The sequence below is a fragment of the Myotis yumanensis genome, unplaced genomic scaffold (genome assembly GCF_028538775.1).
Source record: "Myotis yumanensis isolate MYYU_CA2020_CCGP unplaced genomic scaffold, mMyoYum1.0.hap1 SCAF_10, whole genome shotgun sequence".
In the NCBI taxonomy this organism is placed as follows: Eukaryota; Metazoa; Chordata; class Mammalia; order Chiroptera; family Vespertilionidae; genus Myotis; species Myotis yumanensis.
This window is the reverse complement of record NW_027223761.1, coordinates 57,391,777-57,413,834: the sequence shown is the minus strand read 5'-3', so window position 1 is coordinate 57,413,834 and position 22,058 is coordinate 57,391,777. Positions and strand designations below refer to the sequence as shown.

At 43.1% G+C, this 22,058-nt stretch overlaps 1 protein-coding gene across 1 annotated transcript; it reads right to left on the bottom strand.

Moving 5' to 3' along the window:
* Nucleotides 1-5,952: 5,952 nt before the first annotated feature.
* Nucleotides 5,953-21,936, bottom strand: CWC15 (CWC15 spliceosome associated protein homolog). Its single transcript, XM_070425839.1, has 7 exons — nucleotides 21,841-21,936; nucleotides 20,133-20,271; nucleotides 19,453-19,565; nucleotides 18,521-18,609; nucleotides 17,316-17,429; nucleotides 10,509-10,627; nucleotides 5,953-6,905 (listed from the first exon to the last, which is right to left on the bottom strand). Exons 2-7 carry the CDS (start codon nucleotides 20,261-20,263, stop codon nucleotides 6,776-6,778), a joined length of 696 nt encoding a protein of 231 aa, XP_070281940.1. The 5' UTR covers nucleotides 20,264-20,271; nucleotides 21,841-21,936; the 3' UTR covers nucleotides 5,953-6,775.
* Between the last annotated feature and the right edge of the window lie 122 nt (nucleotides 21,937-22,058).

Below are 22,058 nucleotides of genomic sequence, written 5' to 3'. Positions count from 1 at the left end.
TGAGTTGGCCACTCAGACCTCCCTTCAAGAGAACCTGCTGCAAGTAGGGTAGCTGGGGAACAGCCTCCAGCTGTTACATGTTTAGGCCTCCCCAAGCTTTCACACTGAGGCCATGCTTCCCCCACCCCCACCGTTCACAGCCAATGAGGAGGCCTAGCAGCCTGGCCTTCCCTCAACAATGCAGACGCCTCAGGTGGGACACCTACACCTGGGCTCCCCACTGGCCTGGCTGAGACTTTTCCAGAGCTCCTGCAGAGGGAGGCTCCTCCCACCCAGTGCTCCTTCCTCCAGGGTCTGAGGGCCCCACCCACTTCCTCCCGCTCCCTCACCCCTTTATCCTCCAAACATGCTCCCTCTTCCCCACCAATAAATCTCTTGCATGTCTAATTCTGTCTTGGCACCCACCTGACACAATGAGAGACATAAAATAAGTGGGGGGAAATTACACCCTACTGTAGTCTGCTATAACAAAATACTATATAAACCAGGAGGCTTAAACATCAAACACTTGTTTCTCAGAGTTCTGGAAGCTGGGAAGTCCGAGGTCAAGGTGCTGGCAGATTCAGGTCTGGTGAGAACTCTTTCTGATTTGCTACTATTATGTGTTACTATAAGGGGTAAATCCCTGTGCTGTGTCAATCAGCTGGTGAGTGCAGGATTAAATTTCTCCTTAAAAACTTAAGGAACTGGCCTGGCCAGTGTGGCTCAGTGATTGAGCATCGACCCATGACTCAGGAGTTCAGTTCGAGTCCCAATCAGGGCACTTGGCCAGGTTATAGGCTCAATTCCCAGTAGGGGGCGTGCCAGAGGCATTCTCTCTCTCTCATCATTGATGTTTCTATCTCTCTCTTCCTCTCCCTTCCTCACTCTGAAATCAATAAAAACATATTTAGAAAAAAAAATGAATGAAACTTAACGGACTGAATCAATACAGGTGCCCGGACACCAGAGGGAGACCACATCTTAAACCAAACCACAGAGTCCATAATATACTTGTGGGAAGAGTGTGAGAGTATTTGCAAACAATTGTATTTTATGTGTTTTCAGTATTTATGTTAAAATAAAATCACATGCCCTGACCTGTTTGGCTCAGAGGATAGAGTGTCGGCCTGCGGACTGAGGGGGTCCCGGGAGGGTTAGATTCCCGTCAAGGGCATGTACCTTGGTTGCGGGCACATCCCCAGTGGGAGGTGTCGCAGGAGGCGGCTGATCGATGTTTCTCTCTCATTGATGTTTCAAACTCTCTATTCCTCTCCCTTCCTCTCTGTAAAAAAATCAATAAAAATATGTTTTAAAAAAATAAAAATAAAATAAAATAAAATCACATTTCTTAAAAAAAAAAAAAAAAAAAGGAAAGGTGCCTGGAAGTGGTATAGGGAAGATAATCTACAAACAAGTATTACATTTGCACTTAGAGGGAATGTGAAGAAAAGGAAGAGGGTAGGGAGAAAACCTTAGCCAATTCCTGTCACCCACAGGCAATCACCTGTGGTCTCGTTACTATGCCATTGTTTTATTTATTTATTTATTTATTTATTTTTATGCCATTGTTTTAAATGATTGCACAACCGCCCCATTTTCCAGGCTCACCCAGCCGGAAGGTACAGAGACAGTATCGAAACCAGCCGTGGGCAAACTACAACCCGCTGGCCGGATCCCGCCCGTTTGAAATGAATAAAACTAAAAAAAAAAAAAGGACCGTACCCTTTTATGTAATGATGTTTACTTTGAATTTATATTAGTTCACACAAACACTCCATCCATGCTTTTGTTCCGGCCCTCTGGTCCAGTTTAAGAACCCATTGTGGCCCTCGAGTCAAAAAGTTTGCCCACCCCTGAAAACCAATGCTCTTTCCACTACATTAATCTGAATGACAAAAACCTGGCACTGACCACTTTAAGTAAAGATATGGTTGTGCTGTGGGCTCAGACCTCAAGGCCGGCTGAAAATTTAGCCAACGCTGAGAAAAGCAAATTGAGTTTAATGGAGGAGTCAGGTAGGGAAAGCGACAGGATTCTGGGGCGATTGAGTTCTTTCTGTACCTCTCCCTCTGGATGGCTCATAATCATATCGATTCCGCTGCCTCTCAGGTCCCATTTCTCTGAACTGAGTTAGCACGGAGGGTATTTTTCATGGAACATTATCTCCATGAACTACCATTGTTATTAACCTCCTTTCATGCTTTAGCAATGGGAAGCTGACAGCTCCTTTTAAGGACTAAGAGTAGATGAGAGGGGGTGTTTTAATGATGCCCTGGCTTTTCAGGACAGGTGTTTGTCTCTCTTTTTCAGAGCAAGAAACCCAGGGAAAGGAAATGTGCTTTGTAGAAATAGCAGGCACCAGGGGTGGGGGTGGGGGTTGGGCCAGCGACCTCCCTGCTCCTCTTTGAGCTCACATTTAGCTCTATCGAGAGGTCAGGTGCCCTTCTCAAAGCATCTGCTATGGAATTAGCTGCTTGACAAAGAAAATATTATTGCACCAAATACCAATGACATTAGCCACTGACACGTGTAAAGGAATTTGCATTTTATTGGATTCCCACATCATCCAGAGGGCAAGCTGTCATCGACCCCAGGTGACAGCTGAGGAAACCTGGGCCCCATCTCCTCCATCCTATGACCTTGCTGAAGGTCATCCTGTGCTTGGGCTAGAACTTGAGCCCAAATACAAACAAAATGGTGCTCCTCGTGTTATAATGTACCCCGCGAATCACAGAAGGACGCCTCAAGAAGTCAAATTAAAGAGTCACATTTATTGCAATCCAGGACTATGAGGGGCCATTCCTCAAATCTCATAGTGATAAGATGGTGGCAAAACCAGACTTATATAGGCAAAGATCACAAAGGTATTGATTACATCTCAAGGTTTGGAATGAGGAACCTGGTTTGCAAAAAAGCAGTTTACAGAAGCAGAATTAAGCATGTAATTATAGTTTTGGGTCTCGGGGTCACTGAATTGACAGAAACACCTTATCTAGAGCCCTCGGGTCTTGAGACCACTGAGTTGCCAGGAACTCATTATCTAGAGCAGGGGTCCTCAAACTACGGCATGCAAATACAAATATTGTATTTGTTCCCATTTTGTTTTTTTACTTCAAAATAAGATATGTGCAGTGTACATAGGATGTGTTCATAGTTTTTTTTAAAACTATAGTCCGGCCCTCCAACTGTCTGAAGGACAGTGAATTGGCCCCGTTTAAAAAGTTTGAGGACCCCTGGCTGGACTAAACAGTGGGTGCATAGCTCTGACCTTTGCCAGGGCTTCAAGGGTCACCAGCCTCCCAGGTCCCTTGTCCACACCTCTGCTAGTGAAGACAATAGGTGGCTTCCCACAGTAAATAATAAATTTAAATTTTAAAAAATTCTCACTAGTGACAATGAGGGGAAGGTAAGCAGGGAAGTCTGAAGGGAGCAAGCCTGTCATCTGATGGACGTTGACCTTGTGTTCATAGTGGAGCACTAGGCAGATAGTTGTCTCCTGGAGAAACCCTGATGGCCACAAAGTCCACCCTAGGACAGAGAATTGGATCCTATCACCCAAGCTATCCAAATGGATGGAAATGCACTTTTTAAAATTGTAAAGCTGGAGATTAAAATGTTTTAATATTATTAAAAGCTTAAAAAAATACTAGTCGCCCAGCCAATGTGCTCAATGGTGGAGCATCAACCAATGAACTAGGTCAGGGTTTGATTCCTGGTCAGGGCCCATGCCTGAGTTGCAGACTCAATCCCCAGTAGGGGGCCTGCAGGAGGCAACTGATCAATGATTCATCATTGATGTTTCTTTCTCCCTTCCTCTAAAATCAATAAACATCCTATCTAATAAAAGAGAAACATGGTAATTAGCCATACCTCCGCTACCCTTCCCATTGGCTAATCAGCATATCCTTATGCAAATTAACTGCCAGCCGAGATGGCGGCCGGCAGCCAGGCAGCTGATGCGAACAGGGAGGCTTGCTTGCTCCAGTGATGGAGGAAGCCAGGTTCCCCGCCTGCTGCTGCCGCCAGCCTCTGAGCTGCTAAGAAACATTGTAACAAATACAGAAGCTAAACAAAACCCCAGAAACCTGCTTTAGTCAGCCGGGCTTCAGCCAGCAGGATCACAACATTGTTTCAAATACAGAAGGTAAACAAAGGCCAGAAACCTGCTTTCAGCAGCAGAGGCCTCATAGCTGGAGCTGAGCCTCAGAGCTAAAGCTGGCCCAGAATAAAAAAAAAAAAAGAAAAAGAAAAAAAGGAGTGGTTGGGAGCTTCAGTCACCCACTAGCCTGAAAACGGCCCTCAGCCCCTCACCCAGACTGGCCAGGCACCCCAGTGGGGACCCCCACCCTGAAGGGGGTGTGACCAGATGCAAACAGCCATCATCCCCTCACCCAGGCTGGCCAGGCACCCCAGTGGGGACCCCCACCCTGATCCAGGACACCCTTCAGGGCAAACCAGCCGGCCCCCACCCATGCACCAGGCCTCTATCCTATATAGTAAAAGGGTAATATGCCTCCCAGCACTGGGATCAGCGGAGCTGCGCGGCCTCCCGGCACCAGGAGCAGTGTGACAGGGGGCAGTGCCCAAACCCCCTGATCACCCTGCGGCTCTGTGTGTGACAGGGGATGGGGCCACAACCTCCCTATCCACCCTGCTCTATTCGTGACAGGGGAAGGCACCCCAACACCCTGATCAGCCCTGCTCTGTGCCTGATAGGGGGGAGCTCCCCAAACACCTGATCACCCTGCGGCTCTGTGTGTGACAGGGTGCAGCACCCCAACCCCCTGATTGGCCCTGTGGCTCTGTGTGTGACAAAGTGCTGCGCCCCAACCCCCCCCCCCCCCCCCCTCCCATGGGCCCTGCTCTGTGTGTGACGGGGTAGAGCCATAACCTCTCCATCGGCCCTGCCCTGAGTGTGACAGGGTGCAGTGCCCCAACCCCCTGATCCGCCCTGCTCTGTGGGTGATAGAGGGTGGCGCCCCAACCCCCTGCTCTGTGTGTGATGGGGGGAGCTCCCCAACCCCCCTGATGGGCCCTGCTCTGTGCGTGACAGGGGGTGGCGCCGCAACCTCCCCATCGACCCTGCCTTGAGTGTGACAGGGGGCGGTGGCCCAACCCCCCAATTGGCCCTACCCTGAGAGTGACTAGGGGTGGCATTGCAACCTCCCGATCCGCCCTTCTCTGTGCATGACAGGGGGTGGCACCCCAACTCCCCAATCGGCCCTGCTCTGAGCCTGACCAGGGGCTGCACCTAGGGATTGGGCCTGCCCTCTGCCACCCGGGAGCAGGCCTAAGCCAGCAGGTCGTTATCTCCCGAGGGGTCCCAGACTGCGAGAGGGCACAGGCCGGGCTGAGGGACACCCTCTTCCCCCCGGAGTGCACAAATTTTTGTGCACCGGGCCTCTAGTATAATTAAAAAAACAAGTCAAAGTATTCATAATCTTGAGTCAATAGCTCAGTTGGGAAATAAAGTGCAGGGCATGAATGAGTCCACCTGGGCTCCATCTCCAGCTCTACTCCTAACTAGGGCTGCATGCATCCCTGTTCAGGCTCCCACTGAGGAAATGCTGTAGTGCAGTGATCGGCCAACTCATTAGTCAACAGAGCCAAGTATCAACAGTACGATTGAAATTTCTTTTGAGAGCCAAATTTTTTAAACTTAAACTATATAGGTAGGTACATTGTTATTAACTTAATTAGGGTGCTCCTAAGGCTTAGGAAGAGCCACACTCAAGGGGCCAAAGAGCCGCAGTTTGCTGACCACGGCTAGTGGATAAGGTCTTAGAATGGGTCTTTATGTGTATCTGTAGAAGGCTCAATGTTTGGTCCCAAACTTTCTATCCAAATGACACCCTTAAAATCACAGCCTGGGTTTACGGAAAACTTCATTTCCTAGCTGAGTAGACATTTCCACTTTACACGTACACATCCTCCCAAGATAACAAATAAGCAAAATCCAATTGCCAAAGGTTGTTTTTTAAAAATATGTTTTTATTGATTTGAGAGAGAGGAGGGGAGAGATAAGAATCATTCATTGATCGGCTGCCTCCTGCACGGCCCCTACTGGGCATAGAGCCTGCAACCTGGACATAGGAATTAAACCCTGACCTCCTGGTTCATGGGTCGACACTCAACCACTGACCCACACTGGCCAGGTTCCAAAAGTTTTATTTCATGTATCGTTTGATGTTAAAATTTCCCTAGGCTTTGCATCTAATGTGTGGCGGTGTGCAGACTCTATCCCATTTGACAGAAACATGGCAGCTGAGTATCCAGGAGAACAAGGTGATGCCATATGCTTCCTCAGCAGCTTCAGGAGCTCTCGCCTTTCATTATACTTTTCAAAAAAACACAGGAAGAGAGCATGAATTAACTGCCCTTAAATCCATGTTAGAGAAATGAGGAGAAAGTTAATGTACAAAGAAATACAATACACAAAAGAAAATATGCAATGTTTCATAAGCTGCATACATTTCAACAAAAAAGTTGGGGGAAATGAATTTGGTTATTTGAATTATTAAAAACATTATAAGCAGATTACCTTTTGAATCTTAAAAAGAAAACCTGACTGAAAACATTCAGAGACTAGAAACTGGTTTAAGACAATTCCCAAGTTCTTACTTATCAAATAAGGTATCAGTCAAGGAAAAGATATTTTGGAACTTAAAATTAGGAAAGCCTATTCACAATTTAAATGTGGGGGAAAAGGAAAAAAAACAACAACAAACTAACCAAGTAAAGTCAGAATGATCATTTACATTTTACAGTCTTTAATAAAGCACATAAAACTGTACTATTTAATATATTTCTCCATGAACTTTTTGTGAAATTCAGATCGCAGCGTATCGTTAACAAATCTTTTGTCTTTCTTCTGGTCATCCACACCTTTTGCACAGTTCTTGAAAACAACATCATCATCCCATCTGAAGAAAAGGAAAATAAAATGTTCTTATAATGCTTGTATCAGGAGATACACCGTGTGAATTGCAAAGCTTAGTCATTACACAGAAAGGTGTTCAGCATGATAACAGAGGCAGCAATTACATATGCCCCAAAGAAGACAGTAATTTTGAATAGGCTGTGATCTAGCTCTATCACAGCAGAAAGGGCAATTCCTATTAGAACATATAAAACATTTTTGTCACGTCTCCAGTACAAGATGCTTTGACTAACTCAGAAAGCATAAATATATAAACTTTAACTGCATAAATATCAAATGTTTTCAGTTCTAAAACAAAGAGGCAGTACCTGGTACCACCCTGATTAATACAGACAACTCTAGATGATAACTGATCAATTTACTGTAGTTCAGATTATGCGGTTTTAAGCATTTTATGTACTCTTTCATCAGTTAGCATTTAGTAATCATCCACTGTCATATCTGCATTTTAGGACAACAAAAGGAGAAGTACTGGCATATAACAATAACGCTCATATACTGGCACACATCTGCATAAACCACGAAGAAACAGAAGCTGAAGAGCTTAGGGCAGGACTGTGGTTGGATTCTTCTGGTTGGGTTTCATAATGCACAAGCATAAAAGAACACCCATGGATGGGCTACAAAATAACGTTTTATAGAAAACCAAGAATGTAATTTCAAAATACCATCTAGCCTATAAAACAAAAATCCACTCTGTAATATATACTCTCACAAATACATATAAAATGGAAGCCATGTGATGTGTTTGTGTGCACAAGTTGCATGCCAGAAGACACTGCACACGGACAATAAGCCAAGAGCATGGCATCTGTGGAAAGTGTCAATAAGCTCACTGTGGTGCAGGACACAGGTGAGTGAAAAGCTGAGCAGAGTTGGGTCAATTGTGACCTGCATATTAAGACTGTTCCAGTCGCCACACAATTCTAACTGCATCCAAACAAGGCAGAAGGACAAAGTAGAGTTTAACATCAATATACTTGATGCAGTTTCTCCTCTATCCACCTTCTCAACTCACTCCCAACAGGCTTTTAGCCTCCTTCTCAACATCAACCTGCTCTTCCATGTTGCTAAGTCCAAGGGCCACTTTCCAGCACTCATTTTACTTGCCCTGCCATCATTACTTGACCTATCACTCTCCTTTTTTCAAAAGCAAGCCTTGTTTGCTTGGCTTCCAAGACACCCACCAATCTTTTGCTTCACCTCCTTCCTCACTCCTTCTTAGCCTGTTTTTTTTTTCTTTTCCTTTTTTCCTTTAATCAATATTTACTGGGCATGTAAATACTGGGGAGTATGTACTGGGCACCCAGTATGTTCCAGATATTGAGAGTTAACCACCTATCTACTCTCTAAACGTTATCCAGGGCTTGGTCCTCTGACTTCTGCCTCTAGCTGCACTCATTCTCTAGGTGGCCTCATCTAGTCTTTGTGGCATTAGAAAACTTCTGTAAGATGACAGCTCCCAAATTTATTGTCTCTAGCCTGGATTCACTCCAGAACCACTCATCAAGCTACCTAACTCAACCTCTCCACGTAGATTTATATAACATTCTGAACTTGACATCTTGTATCTGTCACCTCCCCCAACCACTTCTGTTTACATTCTTCCCCATCTCTATCCTTTAATGGTCAGGTCAAATACCTTAGAGTCTGGCCTCTGCTAATGTCAGCTGCCAGGCAATTACTGTCCTTAACCATGCTGTTGCCATTGTAAGGAGTCGAGTTTTTCCTATAAATGAGTTGGGAAGTCAAGGGGTAGCCTAAAACAGGAGACTGTGATCTTTCACTTTAAAAGGACCACAACACTGCTGTGTTAGGAAAAAACTGGGGGTGGGGAAGGAGAGCGTGAGCGCGTAAGCAGACCAGTGAGGGCCTGCTTGGAGATGGTAGCAGTGGAGCCGGTGAGAAATCATAGATATGTGTGAAAGCTAAGCCTACGGGGTTCCTTGATCACCTTATACAAAATAACCACCAAGCTTCCTCCCACTCAGCACTTCCTATAAGCTGTTCTGTTTTATTTGACTATGTATCACTACCTCAAGTACTATATTCAGTTATTATTATTGTTTTGCTTCTTAAGGGTGGTAGTGGTTATATGCTTAATAGTGGTTTTCCTATGTAGCAGATAACTTTATTTAAAAGAATTTTTTAATTGATTTTAGAGAGATGGAAGGGAGGAGGAGGGGGTGAGAGGGAGGGACAGAGAAAATATAAATCATCGGTTTGTTGTTCCACTTTAATTATGCACTCATTGGTTGCTTCTTGTATACGCCCTGATCAAGGATCGACCCACAGCCTTGGCTTATAGGGATGACACTCAAACCAACTGAGCTTTGTTTATAGTCTCTCCCTCTTCAGCCTTTTACTTCACCCCTCCAAACACGCCCACTATACAGAAGAGTAAATATGGTAGGCTTAAAACTGCTATCCTTAGAAAGGCGCCGCTTGCCAGGTTGGCCCTAAGCTAGCATTTGGAAACTTGGGACTCCAAGAATCTTCTCACTATCACTGTGCCTAGACCAGGGGTGGGCAAACTTTTTGACTCGAGGGCCACAATGGGTTCTTAAACTGGACCGGAGGGCTAGAACAAAAGCATGGATGGAGTGTTTGTATGAACTAATATAAATTCAAAGTAAACATCATTACATAAAAGGGTATGGTCTTTTTTTTTTTTTTTTTAGTTTTATTCATTTCAAATGGGCCGGATCCGGCCCGCGGGCTGTAGTTTGCCCACGGCTGGCCTAGACTCTTTGTACAAATACTGTGGTTTATGTGGAACACCTGTTTCCCTTCTGGGAGTCTGAATTTTGGTATATGCTAGGCAGTGGTTACCTCTACCACATAAAACCCTTGGGCATGGAGCAGCCGTGGGCAAACTACGGCCCGTGGCCTGTTTGAAATGAATAAAACTAAAAAAAAAAAGACCGTACCCTTTTATGTAATGATGTTTACTTTGAATTTATATTAGTTCACACAAACACTCTATCCATGCTTTTGTTCCGGCCCTCCGGTCCAGTTTAAGAACCCATTGTGGCCCTCGAGTCAAAAAGTTTGCCCACCCCTGGCATGGAGTCTCTAAAGGGCTTCCCTGGGCAGAACCATTGCACGGATGTTACATTTTCGTTGCCAGGGGAAAAGATGTGCTGTGTGTGGCCCCTCATGGAAGATACAGAGCGTAAGGAAGCCTGCGCCTGGATTCCTTTGATGCCTTTTCCCCTTATGATCTGGCTGTGGAACTTTGTCATGAGTACAACTATATGCTGAGTCCCTAATCCTCCTAGTGAGTCTCTGAATGTGAAGGGTGGACTTGGGATCCTTGACTCACAAAGCTAAAACGTGAACTTCATAGGGTCAAAGGCTCAGTGCACTGCTCTGTCTCTAATGCTTACAACAGTAGCTGGTACACAGCTGGTTACTGTAAATATCTATGGAAAATATATTATTTCCTCTCATTCTCCTTCTTCCATTATTCCAAAATCGGACACAGATGATTACCAGCGAAAAGTGGAATTTTAAAAGCTTTACACATAGTTTGCTACAAAACTCACGTGTGTATGTATTTTCAACTGATTACTGTATATAGTACCTTCTTTTAACTTTGAAGTTGGCCTGAGGCTGGGATGGGCCAGTGAGATTAAGGAGAGGGTTTCCACTCAGAATGTTTTCCATACGAATCCTTTCTTCTTCAGCTTTTTGTTCTTGTTCCTGTCAATGACAGGGGAAGATTTGTATTTACTTATAGTAACTTCAGGGTCAATCTTTTTTTTTTTTTAAATATATTTTTATTGATTTCAGAGAGGAAGGGAGGAGAAAGAGCGAAACATCAATGATGAGAGAGAATCACTGATTGGCTACCTCCTGCATGCCCCCCACTGGGGATCGAGCCCACAACCTGGGCATGTGCCCTTGACTGGAATTGAACCCGGGACCCTACAGTCTACAGGCCGACACTCTATCCACTGAGCCAAACCAGCCAGGGCCAGCGTCAATCTTGTATACAACTCATATATTAAGACTGCTAGGGATAAGAATTAAGGTAGTGTTGTTTTTTGTTTGTTTTCAAGACGTACCAGAAAGTCTCCCTTTCCAAAATAAAATAATTTGACATTTTTATTATAAATGTTTCATGCATGCCATCATTCATTACTGTCTTCTGACTCTAAAACTCTTCAGATGCATACTTAAATCTTTCTTTTTTGAAGTAATCACGAATTTGCTTATTTTAAGTGAGTATACTAGCCTGGCTAGTGTGGCTCAGTGATTGAGTGTCGACCTATGAACCAAGAGGTCACGGTTTGATTCCCGAACAGGGCACATGCCCAGGTTTTGGGCTCCATTTCCAGTTAGGGGGCTTGCAGGAGGTAGCCAATCAATGATTCTTTCTCATCATTGATGTTTTTATCTCTCTCTCTTGCCCTCTCCCTTCCTCTCTGAAATTAAAAATATATTTTAAAATATATGTATGTATATACATACATACACACACACACACACTAAACATAAAAGACATTTAGCAAAACTATTACCTCAATTTTTAAAAGGCTATACATAACTGAATATAAAAATTTTATTTTGAATTACTAACAATGTAAACATGCATCTCTAAAATTATTGACAAGTTTTATTAACCAAAAAGTATCTCCTAAAATAAGAAACTCTCAAAATTATAATGTTAACATGCATTTCTAGCAATTTACCTGAGGCTTATTCATTTTATCCTTATGACTTGTTACTTTCTGTTTCTATACCTCTCATACCTTACCAGTTACAAGCTTATCTTTCTTCACTTTTATTTTAGCATGAACTTCTTTAAATTCAAATCCCCCTCAGTTTTACTCTTAGAATTAGGAAGATAAAATGTCTAAAAATACATAATCATAACTTCTGGACCTATCTGATTCCATGCTATCTTATATCTTAACCCAAAGATAAATCCCACTTTGCTGTGTCTTGGGATGATAAATTAATAACTTAACAGGGCATGGAAAAAAAGACTTTCTGTTAGTCCATTTAAAATAAACCTATGTTGGGGCGGAAGATGGCGGCGTAGGTAAACACCGGAGACTGCCGCCGTGGACAACCACTTCAAAAATACAACTAAAAGTCGGAGCGGACATCAACCAGAACCACGGGAAGGCTGGCTGAGGAGAGTCTCTTCAACTAGAAGCAAAAACAACAGCATTCCGACGCTCAGCGGAGGCGCAGTGTGGAAAATTTAAAGGTACGGCGGTGCGGTGGTGAGGGTGCGCGCGCAAAGCGGGCTGGCGGCTGAGGGCGCGGTTGTCGTTTTCAATCAGGAGGGAGTCTCAGACTCTGGGCTACAGATCCGGGCGAGTCTCTAGGGACCCAGACTCAAACGGGAGAAGCGGGACTGTCTGGCTATGGCCCCTCCGAGGTTTGCAGCGGTTGTTGGGACCGAGAGGCAGAGCCCCTGGGGACGGACTGAGAGCGGCCATAGCTGCTCCCTCCCCCCGCCCTGTTGAGCCCGCCTCGCCCAGGCCCTGCGCACAACCATTTGCCGACCGCCTCAGGCAAAGGCTGGAATAACGCCTCCCCAGAAGACAGACGTTTCCCACAGCTGATTCCTACGGCCAGTCGGCCTGGAGGTCAAATCCCTCTAGTGTTAACTACAACAATTAAGGCTTGGCTAGAACAAGACTGCGCACAGAGACCACAAGGGGGGGCACCAAGAAAGCATATAAGATGCGGAGACAAAAAAACATGACAGAAATGGAAGATATGGAGCTAAGAATCGCAATTTTGAGGGCTTGCCATAAATTTGTGCAGAGCCTCACGAAAACTAATGAGACCCTCGATGCTACGATAAAGAAATTAGAAAGTAAGCATACACGGACTGAAATAAAGAATATTATACCCAATAGCAGACCAGAGGAGCACAAGAATCAAAACAAAGATTCGACAAAAAACACCCAATTGGAAAAGCAAAATGAAAAAAGAATCCGAAAGTGTGAAGATAGTGTAAGGAGCCTCTGGGACAGCTTTAAGCGGTCTAATATCAGAATTATCGGAGTGCCAGAAGATGAGAGACAGCAAGATACTGAAAACCTATTTCAAGAAATAATGGCAGAAAACTTCCCCCACCTGGTGAAAGAAATGGACTTACAGGTCCAAGAAGCGCAGAGAACCCCAAACAAAAGGAATCCAAAGAGGACCACACCAAGACACATCATCATTAAAATGCCAAGAGCAAAAGACAAAGAGAAAATCTTAAAAGCAGCAAGAGAAAGAGGCTCAATTACCTACAAGGGAATACCCATACGACTGTCAGCTGATTTCTCAACAGAAACTTTGCAGGCCAGAAGGGAATGGCAAGAAATTTTCAAAGTGCTGAATACCAAGAACCTACAACCAAGATTACTTTATCCAGCAAAGCTATCATTCAGAATTGAAGGTCAGATAAAGAGCTTCACAGATAAGGAAAAACTAAAGGAGTTCATCACCGCCAAACCAGTATTATATGAAATGCTGAAAGGTATCCTTTAAGAAGAGGAAGAAGAAGAAAAAGGTAAAGATACAAATTAGGAACAACAAATATGCATCTATCAACAAATGAATCTAAGAATCAAGTGAATAAATAACCTGATGTACAGAATGAACTGGTGATTATAATGAATCAGGGACATAGAAAGGGAATGGACTGACTATTCTTAGGGGAAAAGGGGTGTGGGAGATGTGGGAAGTGACTGGACAAAAATCATGCACCTATGGATGAACTCAGCGGGTGGGGAGTGAGGGTGGAGGGTGGGGTGGGAGCTGGAAGGAGGGGAGTTATGGGGGGAAAAAAGAGGAACAAATGTAATAATCTGAACAATAAAGATAAAAAAAAATAAAATAAAATAAACCTATGTTGCCCTAGCCGGTTGCTCAGTGGTTAGAATGTCGTTGGCTTGTGGTCCAAGGTTCGATTCCTGGTCAAGGGCATGTACTGGGTTGCAGACTCAATCCCTGGCCCTGGTTGGGGCACCTGTGGGAGGCAACCAATCAATGTGTTTCTCTCCCATCTCTGCTTCTCTCTCTCTCCCTCCTTTCCCCTACTTTCCACAAAAAGAATGGAAAAAAGTTTTCTCAGGTGAGAATTAACAGCAGCAAAATAATAATAATAAATAAAATAAACTTATGTTAAACCACCTGGAAAAATAACCTGATTTTCAGTACAGGTTAATGATACTTCATTTTTAAAAAAATTAAATTTATTGGGGTGATATGGGTTAATAGAATTATACAGGTTTCAAATGCACAATTCTACAACACATCATCTGTACATTGTATTGTGTGTTCACCACCCCAAGTCAAGTCTCTGTCCATCACCATTTATCTCCCCTATACACTCCCCCTCACAACACACTTGTCTGTGTCCATGATCTTTTTCTCTTTTTTGCTCAATCCCTCTACACCCCTGTCCATCCAGTCCCCGCAACATCCAACTGTGAGCACTGGATTTCATTTTCTTATGAGGCCAAATAAGAAAAATGCAATTTTTCTTATGATAAAATGCAATTTTCAGGGGGAAAAATAATTTAGGCCATTGTTCAGATCTTTAACGAAGTCAGGAATATCCATCATATGTTAAGAACAGACAGCTTTCTATAAATTATATATTTATTTTTTTAACAAATTATATTAATGCTGAAATTTAAGCCATTACTCTGAGATGCTAGAAAAATAGGAGCTCAAGTATACAATATATCCAAACTTATAACAATGTGTGTGTGATGTAATAAGGTCCTGGCCATTCTATGTTTGGAATATATGTCCTTTAGAGTTACTGGTTGATTGCTACACACAGCCCTGGAAAAGATGCCAACTCTTTCCATATTCAAGTACCAGGCACATTATGGCGGTCAAATCCAAACCACCCTGTTGTGTAAATAAAGTTTTATTTGAACATAGTCACATTGATTAATTTAGGTCCTGTCTAGGGTTGCTTGTGCTACAACAGGCAGAGCTGATAGTTGTGACAGGGGCTTTGTAGCCCACAAGCCTAAAGTAGTTATAACCTGGCCCTTTATAGAAAGTTTCCCAACCCTTGATATAGGCAGACTGGTTTGAAATGTTCTTTTAGGACACACACAAAGCAACCACTAGAAAGCCAGGGCAACAGCGAACTAAAACTCAGGCAACTCCAAGAAACACCAGCACATTTTGGTACAGAGATCAGATAAACCTCACAAAATTACAACAGTGGTCGGCAAACTGCGGCTCGTGAGCCACATGCGGCTCTTTGGCCCCTTGAATGTGGCTCTTCCACAAAATACCACGTGCGGGCACGCACGTACAGTGCGAAGTTGACTTAAAACTTTAAGTAAAGTTGAGTAAGTTAATTTTAGGGAACGTTGTGGAGTGAAAGAAGATGTAGTGTCGAGGATTGAGAAAGGTATGTTGAGATGGTTTGGACATATAGAGAGGATGAACGAAAGGAGATAGACGAAACAAGTATACAAGATGAGTGCGGAGGGTGGGGGTTGGAAGGGGTCGACCTCAGCGAATGTACCTCAATTGGATTGAGGACGTTTTTAGCAAAGGCCAGCTTAGGAGTACCTAATTAAGGTAATAACACTGTACCTACCTATATATTTAGGTTGAAAAAATTTGGCTTTCAAAAGAAATTTCAATCGTTGTTGTACTGTTGATATTTGGCTCTGTTGACTGAGTTTGCCGACCACTGTTCTAAAATGTTTATCCTCCTTAAAGGTTAACCATTGCATTTGAATTGCTCATCTGTCTATGTATTCAGAACAACTGCCCTCTAGTGGTGTACAAGTGATTTTAGAAATGTTCTTAAATTCTTTGATTACTACAATTAGATGTAAAAATTGTAAGCTATTATAGAAGTTACGCTATCCTATGCCAAACACTGATAACTGAACAGTAAAATATTTTTCTTCTTCCAATCTGAATCCTAGCAGTCTTCAAAGCCTATCCCACATTTGATCTTTTCTGATGGCCCTTCTGCTAACACATGAACTCTACAACCTCCCTAGATTCCAAGCATTAACCTATGCCAGTCTTTTCTCTAAGTCTTCTTCCTCTTTTTTTAAACAGAACAAGTTCTGGCTCACATGTAATCTTACACAGATGCCATACGCCATAAAAGAGGTGCTCTGTTCTGGTTGAAAGGGGAGACAGCTATCTCTACTTGGTCATCTCATAATGTATCAAGTATCAAAAACATGTTCCGAACAGAACTCATCATCTCTTTTCTCTCCACCTCCCTTCTGAATCACCTCTTTTCTCTCTGCCCATCCTTCTGTATTCCCTGTTCGTGTATGGCACCAACATCTACCCAGAAAATGGGATCATCTTTGCCACATCTGATCAGTCAATTTAGTCAGTCAATTCTACCTCCTTGATAGCTCCTATCAGCATCTGTTTACTTCTTTCAATTCCAACTCCTATTAAGCATGATTATCATAAATGCATTTGAGGATTATTGGAATAGCTTCTTCCATACTTCTGTCAGAGTAATCGTTCTAAAAATGCATAATCTCACCAATCTCCTGTTGAAATTGACCAGATGCTCCTATTCTTCAAAATAGAGTCCAAATTCCTTTAGCATTGGTTTACAATGCTTTTTTTTTAAAAAATTGATTTCAGAGACGGGGAGAGGGAGAGGGAGAGATAGAAACATCGATGAGAGAAAATTATTGATCAGCTGTCTCCTGCATGCACCCTACAGGGAATCCAGCTCACAAGCCAGGCATGTGCCCTGACCGGGAATCTAACCATGACCTCCTGGTTAATACATCAAAGTTCAACCACTGAGCCACGCTGGTCGGGCTCTCTAATGCTTTTGGCCTGTTCCTGCCTCCAATTTCATCTCTTATTGTTATTACTATGGGTCGTATTTAATCCTTACAACTGTCTTTGAGTTAGATATTCTTTTCTCCCATTGTGTGAATTGAGAGACTGTGGAGACTCAGAGAAGTTAGGTCAATTGCCCTAGATTATGTAAAATCTATTGACAGACTGCTTCAACAAGTGCCTGGAAAGAAGGCTGAAGCAGGAGACAGGGAAGACAAGACGATGACCTCATTATATTCGTGAGTTCTTTGTAGGCCATGACTAAATCATTTTTGATTCTTCTGACACTTAATAGACATTAACTAAATGTCTGTTGAGAAAACAAACAAATAAGTGTATAAAGAGCAAGATGAGTATTATAATATTAAGCATGTCTGAACTATTTGGAAAGAATTTCCCACATTACCAAGTGACTTAAAATGCCATAAAAATTTATCAGATTTATAGATCTACAGGTGATATATCTAGACATACCAGGGACAATTTCCAATATAAGATTTTACTTGAAATTAAAAATATTTCTACTTTAGTTTATGAAAGAAGATGTAAATATTTAACACTTTCATTTTACCTTCCTGGCTTGCTCTTCAGCTCTTTCTTTCTTAATTTTTTCTAGTTCTGCCAGAAGAGCTGCAGTATCATCGTCATCACTCTCCTCTTCAAAATCTTCATCTTCATCTTCCTCCTAAAAAAGAATGTGATGGCCCATTGAAGAGAAAATTCACATTATTAATTTTTCCCCCATAAGAATTGCCAGGTCTTTGGAGCAGGATTAATTTTCCCAGTGGGAGAGATAGATGCACCTAGATATTATTAAAATCAACAACTAAACAAAAAACAAATCCACAAAAAAGCTTATGAAAATTCACTAAAATGTCAACCCCTGTTATGTTTTAGAGATTGTAACAACAAATAGTATAATAAAGTACCTTTCAAATTTACATGGTCAAAGGGAATTTAGACATAAAAATATTTCTAAAACTAGAAAAGAAACACTTTACACTGATATACACAGCACATATATATGTAGTGTATCACCCTAAGAATCAAAATAGTTTCATCCAGCCTAAAACTTAGACCTATTAGGATAATCAAAAGTACTAAAAGGGTGCTAACTTCTCAGAAGAAACCAATTTCAAATGGGTAATCATTAAGTCTCACTGAGTTCCCTATATTTAATTAACTGAATTATTTAATTCAACCTGTCCACTCTAGAATTGCTGATTTATGTGCTTAATCAGATGCTACTCATGAAAGATCATTCAGATTTCACTGTAAGTAGAAAACTGCAAATTAATTGTAGACTGTGGGTTCCATTAAATTTTCATGTCATTAAAGCACTAACCCTTAAAATCTCCCACTTAGCTCACTTCCCTCCCTCAGCACAGAGGGAGCCAGTAAGTGCACTGCACTCTGGAGGGGCATCAGTGGTTTCTAAAGTTCAACTTTAGGGGCTGCTATTGATAGAGTGCCCAGTCTGAAGAGTGCCCTCTGGAGATGGATAACATGACAGCCCAAACTCTATGGGTAAATACGAGAAATTATTTTTTAGGGAAGCACATTCTTTAATAAATCACTTCCTTATTTGATTCTCCAGAGATAAAGTTTGATTAACTAGTAACATTTTTTGTTTTAAAATCAACTATAAAGTTTAGCATTTGAATAACAGGTAAGTAAAAATAAGTACAGGGCACTGGTTAAAACCACATGAATAAAAAAATTTCAGAAAACATGATATAAGTTACTATGGAGATGAAAGGAGAAAACAAAACATACATCTGTTAGAGGATCATCTGCATCGAGGTTGGCAGCAGGAATCTGGTCTAGCCGAGGCTTCTTTGACACTGAAGAGGAGGTTGTATGTTCTGGGAAAGACAAGACAACGCTTAGCTCACTGAAACAAAGACTGCATTGCTTGTAACATTTAGGGACCTGTGGGTACAAAGAACTTAGATTATGTCTATTATGACACAGGGATCAAAACCACAGTGCCTGCCAAATAAGCCCTTGGTAATAAACATTTGTTGAATAAATTAATGAAAGTATTGATTTTAATATGGGAACTGTAGCCTCTCTCAGGAAATTTAGAGAATAGTTTACATAAGCTAGAAATATATGTCCCTAGATGCCTTCCAACAAAAATGGGAGAACTTCATAGGCAGAAACCATGGGGCCTCAAAAAGTCTGGCTCTTATAAACATTTTGTTTTTTGTTTTTGTTTTTATAAACATTTTGATCTAAACTGAAACAATGGCTGCTAAATATCCCCAGGTCATCTTATTCCTTCTATAGAACCCTAAGAAGATGGAACTAGAATCAACTTTATTATCACCTTTAATCTAACTAATCTAACCAAATCTGATATCATTTAGTAGTGTTGCAACTCACACCAATATTTAAAAGCAAACACAAATAGTAGCCTATTCCAATTACCAAGTGAAAGAAAAAGTACTGTCAACAATCTTTTTTTTTTTTTTTTTTAACAGAGAGGATGAGAGAAGGATAGAGAGTTAGAAACATCAATGAGAGAGAATCATCGATCAGCTGCCACCTGCACAACCCCTACTGGGGATGTGCCCACAACCAAGGTCCATGCCCTTGACAAGAATCGAACCCGGGACCCTTCAGTCCATAGGCCGACGCTCTATCCACAGAGCCAAGCTGGTTAGGGTATTGTCAACAATCTTATGAGACATATGTGTTGGTACCTCGAGTTGGACGATCTCTATTCTTTTCTCTCGCAGCAACTCTCTCTCTCTCTTCTAATTCTCTTCTGAAGTCACGGTTCCGAACCTCTTCAGGGGCATCCTGAGTGGTCTGTCTAAAGTAGAAACAAACCAGGGCAAAAATGTTTCTAAAAAACTTATGGCTGTAGCAATGGAAGATAATTCACAAAAAGCAACTTTGTCCTCAAGACCCTCCAGCACAAAAGAAGGAATTGGAAGAGATATTATCCTAATCTGAGGGTAACTTACAGGTACCCACATGATATTTGTAATATTTCAAGAATCCCAAAATGAATCACATATATTCCCATAATAAGGCTGGAGATCCATTAAAATGTCTTTATTTTTTGTTAGTAGGTCAACTCAGGAAACATTACAATAACGCTTTTATTTTCATACTGATTAGTACTGAGAGTGCATTGTCTCTTGGAAGAAATGTATTACTTTTCCATCTACCTATGGATATTCTTGGTTAACAGGAATTTCTGCTTAAGAAATATCTGGTAGCTTTTTACAACCCTAGCATATAATTTTAGTGTTAGATGTCCTATTACATTCTACTTATATAAAAGTAGATGACTTAAGTGATATAACCCAAACATATTACTATCTCATGACCATGCCACTTGCTTTGTGAACAAGAAAATGAAAGTCTTCATTACCTGTATTTTATCTTTGTATGAGAAGGTAGGTCTCTACTTGAATACTGCTTTGAGAGTTGGCTCAAGTCACCTTCTCCTTTTCCTCTCCCGCCTCTTGCAGGTTCAAAAGTTGGCCGAGCTGCTGTTGTCATCTTTTATGCTGTGAAGAAAAATAATATCAAGTTATTTCCCAAATGGCAAATTCTCATTTCTTAAAGTATTTAATTAGTATCCACCCTTGTGAAATAATTTCCATAACTCATTCTCCAAAACTTACTTAAATAACCTCAACACAAAAGTCCTCAAGAAAACAAATAATGAGGCTCAAGGTGTACAAAGATTAAGGGTTCTCAGGTAACTCCTATTTAGCACAAAAAGTTCCGTCATGAAGATCTGAGTTTGTGTTCCCGTTCTCCTGCCTCTGTGGCCTTGGGCAAGTCACCTAGCTTAAGGTTCTGTCATCTGTGGAATGGGGATATTCTTCATAGAATTATTATGAGGCTTAGAGGCCCGGTGCACGAATTCGTGCCCAGGCGGGTCCAGCTGGCCCACCCCGATGGGGCCAATGGGGAGGGGATGAGGTAGTTTGACCGGCCGGCCCCACCCCCTGGTCCAACTCCTGGTCCAGGGGACAATTTGTATATTAGCCTTTTATTATATAGGATTTGAGCAGCAAAGCCCTTGTAAAATGCAGTACTGCCACGACTGAGTTTTAAAAATTCTCAACTCCACCAGAGCCCCTCACACAACAGAAAACAGGCGAGACACTAGAAAAGGGATATTTAAACCTCACAAAAAAAGATAATGGCATCACTGCGCGTCCTGGGTAAAAGTGTGCTAAACCTCAGTAACAGTTACCACGGGGAGCCGCTTTGGCTCAGTGACAGAGCCTCGGCCTGCGGACCAAAGGGTCCGGTTCGATTCTGACCAAGGAAGGTACCGAGGCTGCAGGTCCCTCCCTGGCCTGGGCCCTGCTCAGGGCCCCGACAGGAGGCAACCAGTCGATGTGTTTCTCCCAGATCGATACGTACTTCTCCCGTCTTTCCCTTCCTCTTCCACGCTCTCTAAAAACAATGGAAAGATGTCTTCGTGTGAGGACTAAATAACAAAAACAAACACTAACAGTTACCTGGGCAAAATTCCCCAGCCTTTTGCTGATCCAACTGTTTCTTACGGCAGCCAATACAGCACAAGTCACATCTTTTGTAAGTTCTAACTTAAGGAACGCTCCAAAGGCAGGAACCCCAACCCCAAGGATGCTGATACCCTCAGGGACCCGGCCTTACGTTGCTTTTGGCAATGAACAGCCAAAATAACATTAAAATAACATAATACAAGTGGCTCCTAAGACCCCGTTAAGCGTCGGAAAAGCAAGTGCGCGGGGGATGTAGGGGGGCTGATACACGTCTCTAGATTTTCAAAATAGGGAAAGGAAGGTCCGTATCCCGAGGGGGAGACACAGCGTTTCCTGCCGCCGGATAACTATTCCCGTTTCCCGGGAGTGCGCCTTCGGGATGTCGGCAGGAACCCGCGGACTTCGCCTCCCGACTGGGCGAGGGCCGGGGAGGCCCGGACCCCGCGGAGCGCCGTCTGCAGCGCTGCCTTCGCGCTGCGCTCTCCGCGGCGCCCGGGGCCCACGCAGGGCCCTCCGCCCGCGACTCGGATCCCAACCGCCCCCTCCCGTCCCACTCGGACGAGAAAGACAACCTGCTCTCGTCCCGCCGCTCACCTTGGCCGCGGTCCCTCCGACTCGGCAGCCTCTGGAGATCACACAGACATTTCCATCGGCTCTCGGGCTCCCAGAATCCTCTGCATCCGGGGCCACAGCCCAAGACCCGGAAGTGAACGCCGAGCCCTTTGGCCGCCCTTCAGGGCGGAGGAAGCGACCAATCCGCGGGGGCCGAGGGGGAAGTCGGCGTGACGTCAGCGAGGGGCGGGGCCGAAACG

Bases quoted from the DNA above. Each gene is read 5' to 3' on its own strand.
- CWC15 (XM_070425839.1), bottom strand. From the start codon at position 20,263: ATGACAACAGCAGCTCGGCCAACTTTTGAACCTGCAAGAGGCGGGAGA. The intron at 17,430-18,520 runs GTATGTTTTGTT...ATTCTTTTTTAG, and splicing joins CAGATGATCCTCTAACAGAT to GAGGAAGATGAAGATGAAGA. The intron at 10,628-17,315 runs GTAAAATGAAAG...TGTCATTGACAG, and splicing joins CTGAAGAGCAAGCCAGGAAG to GAACAAGAACAAAAAGCTGA.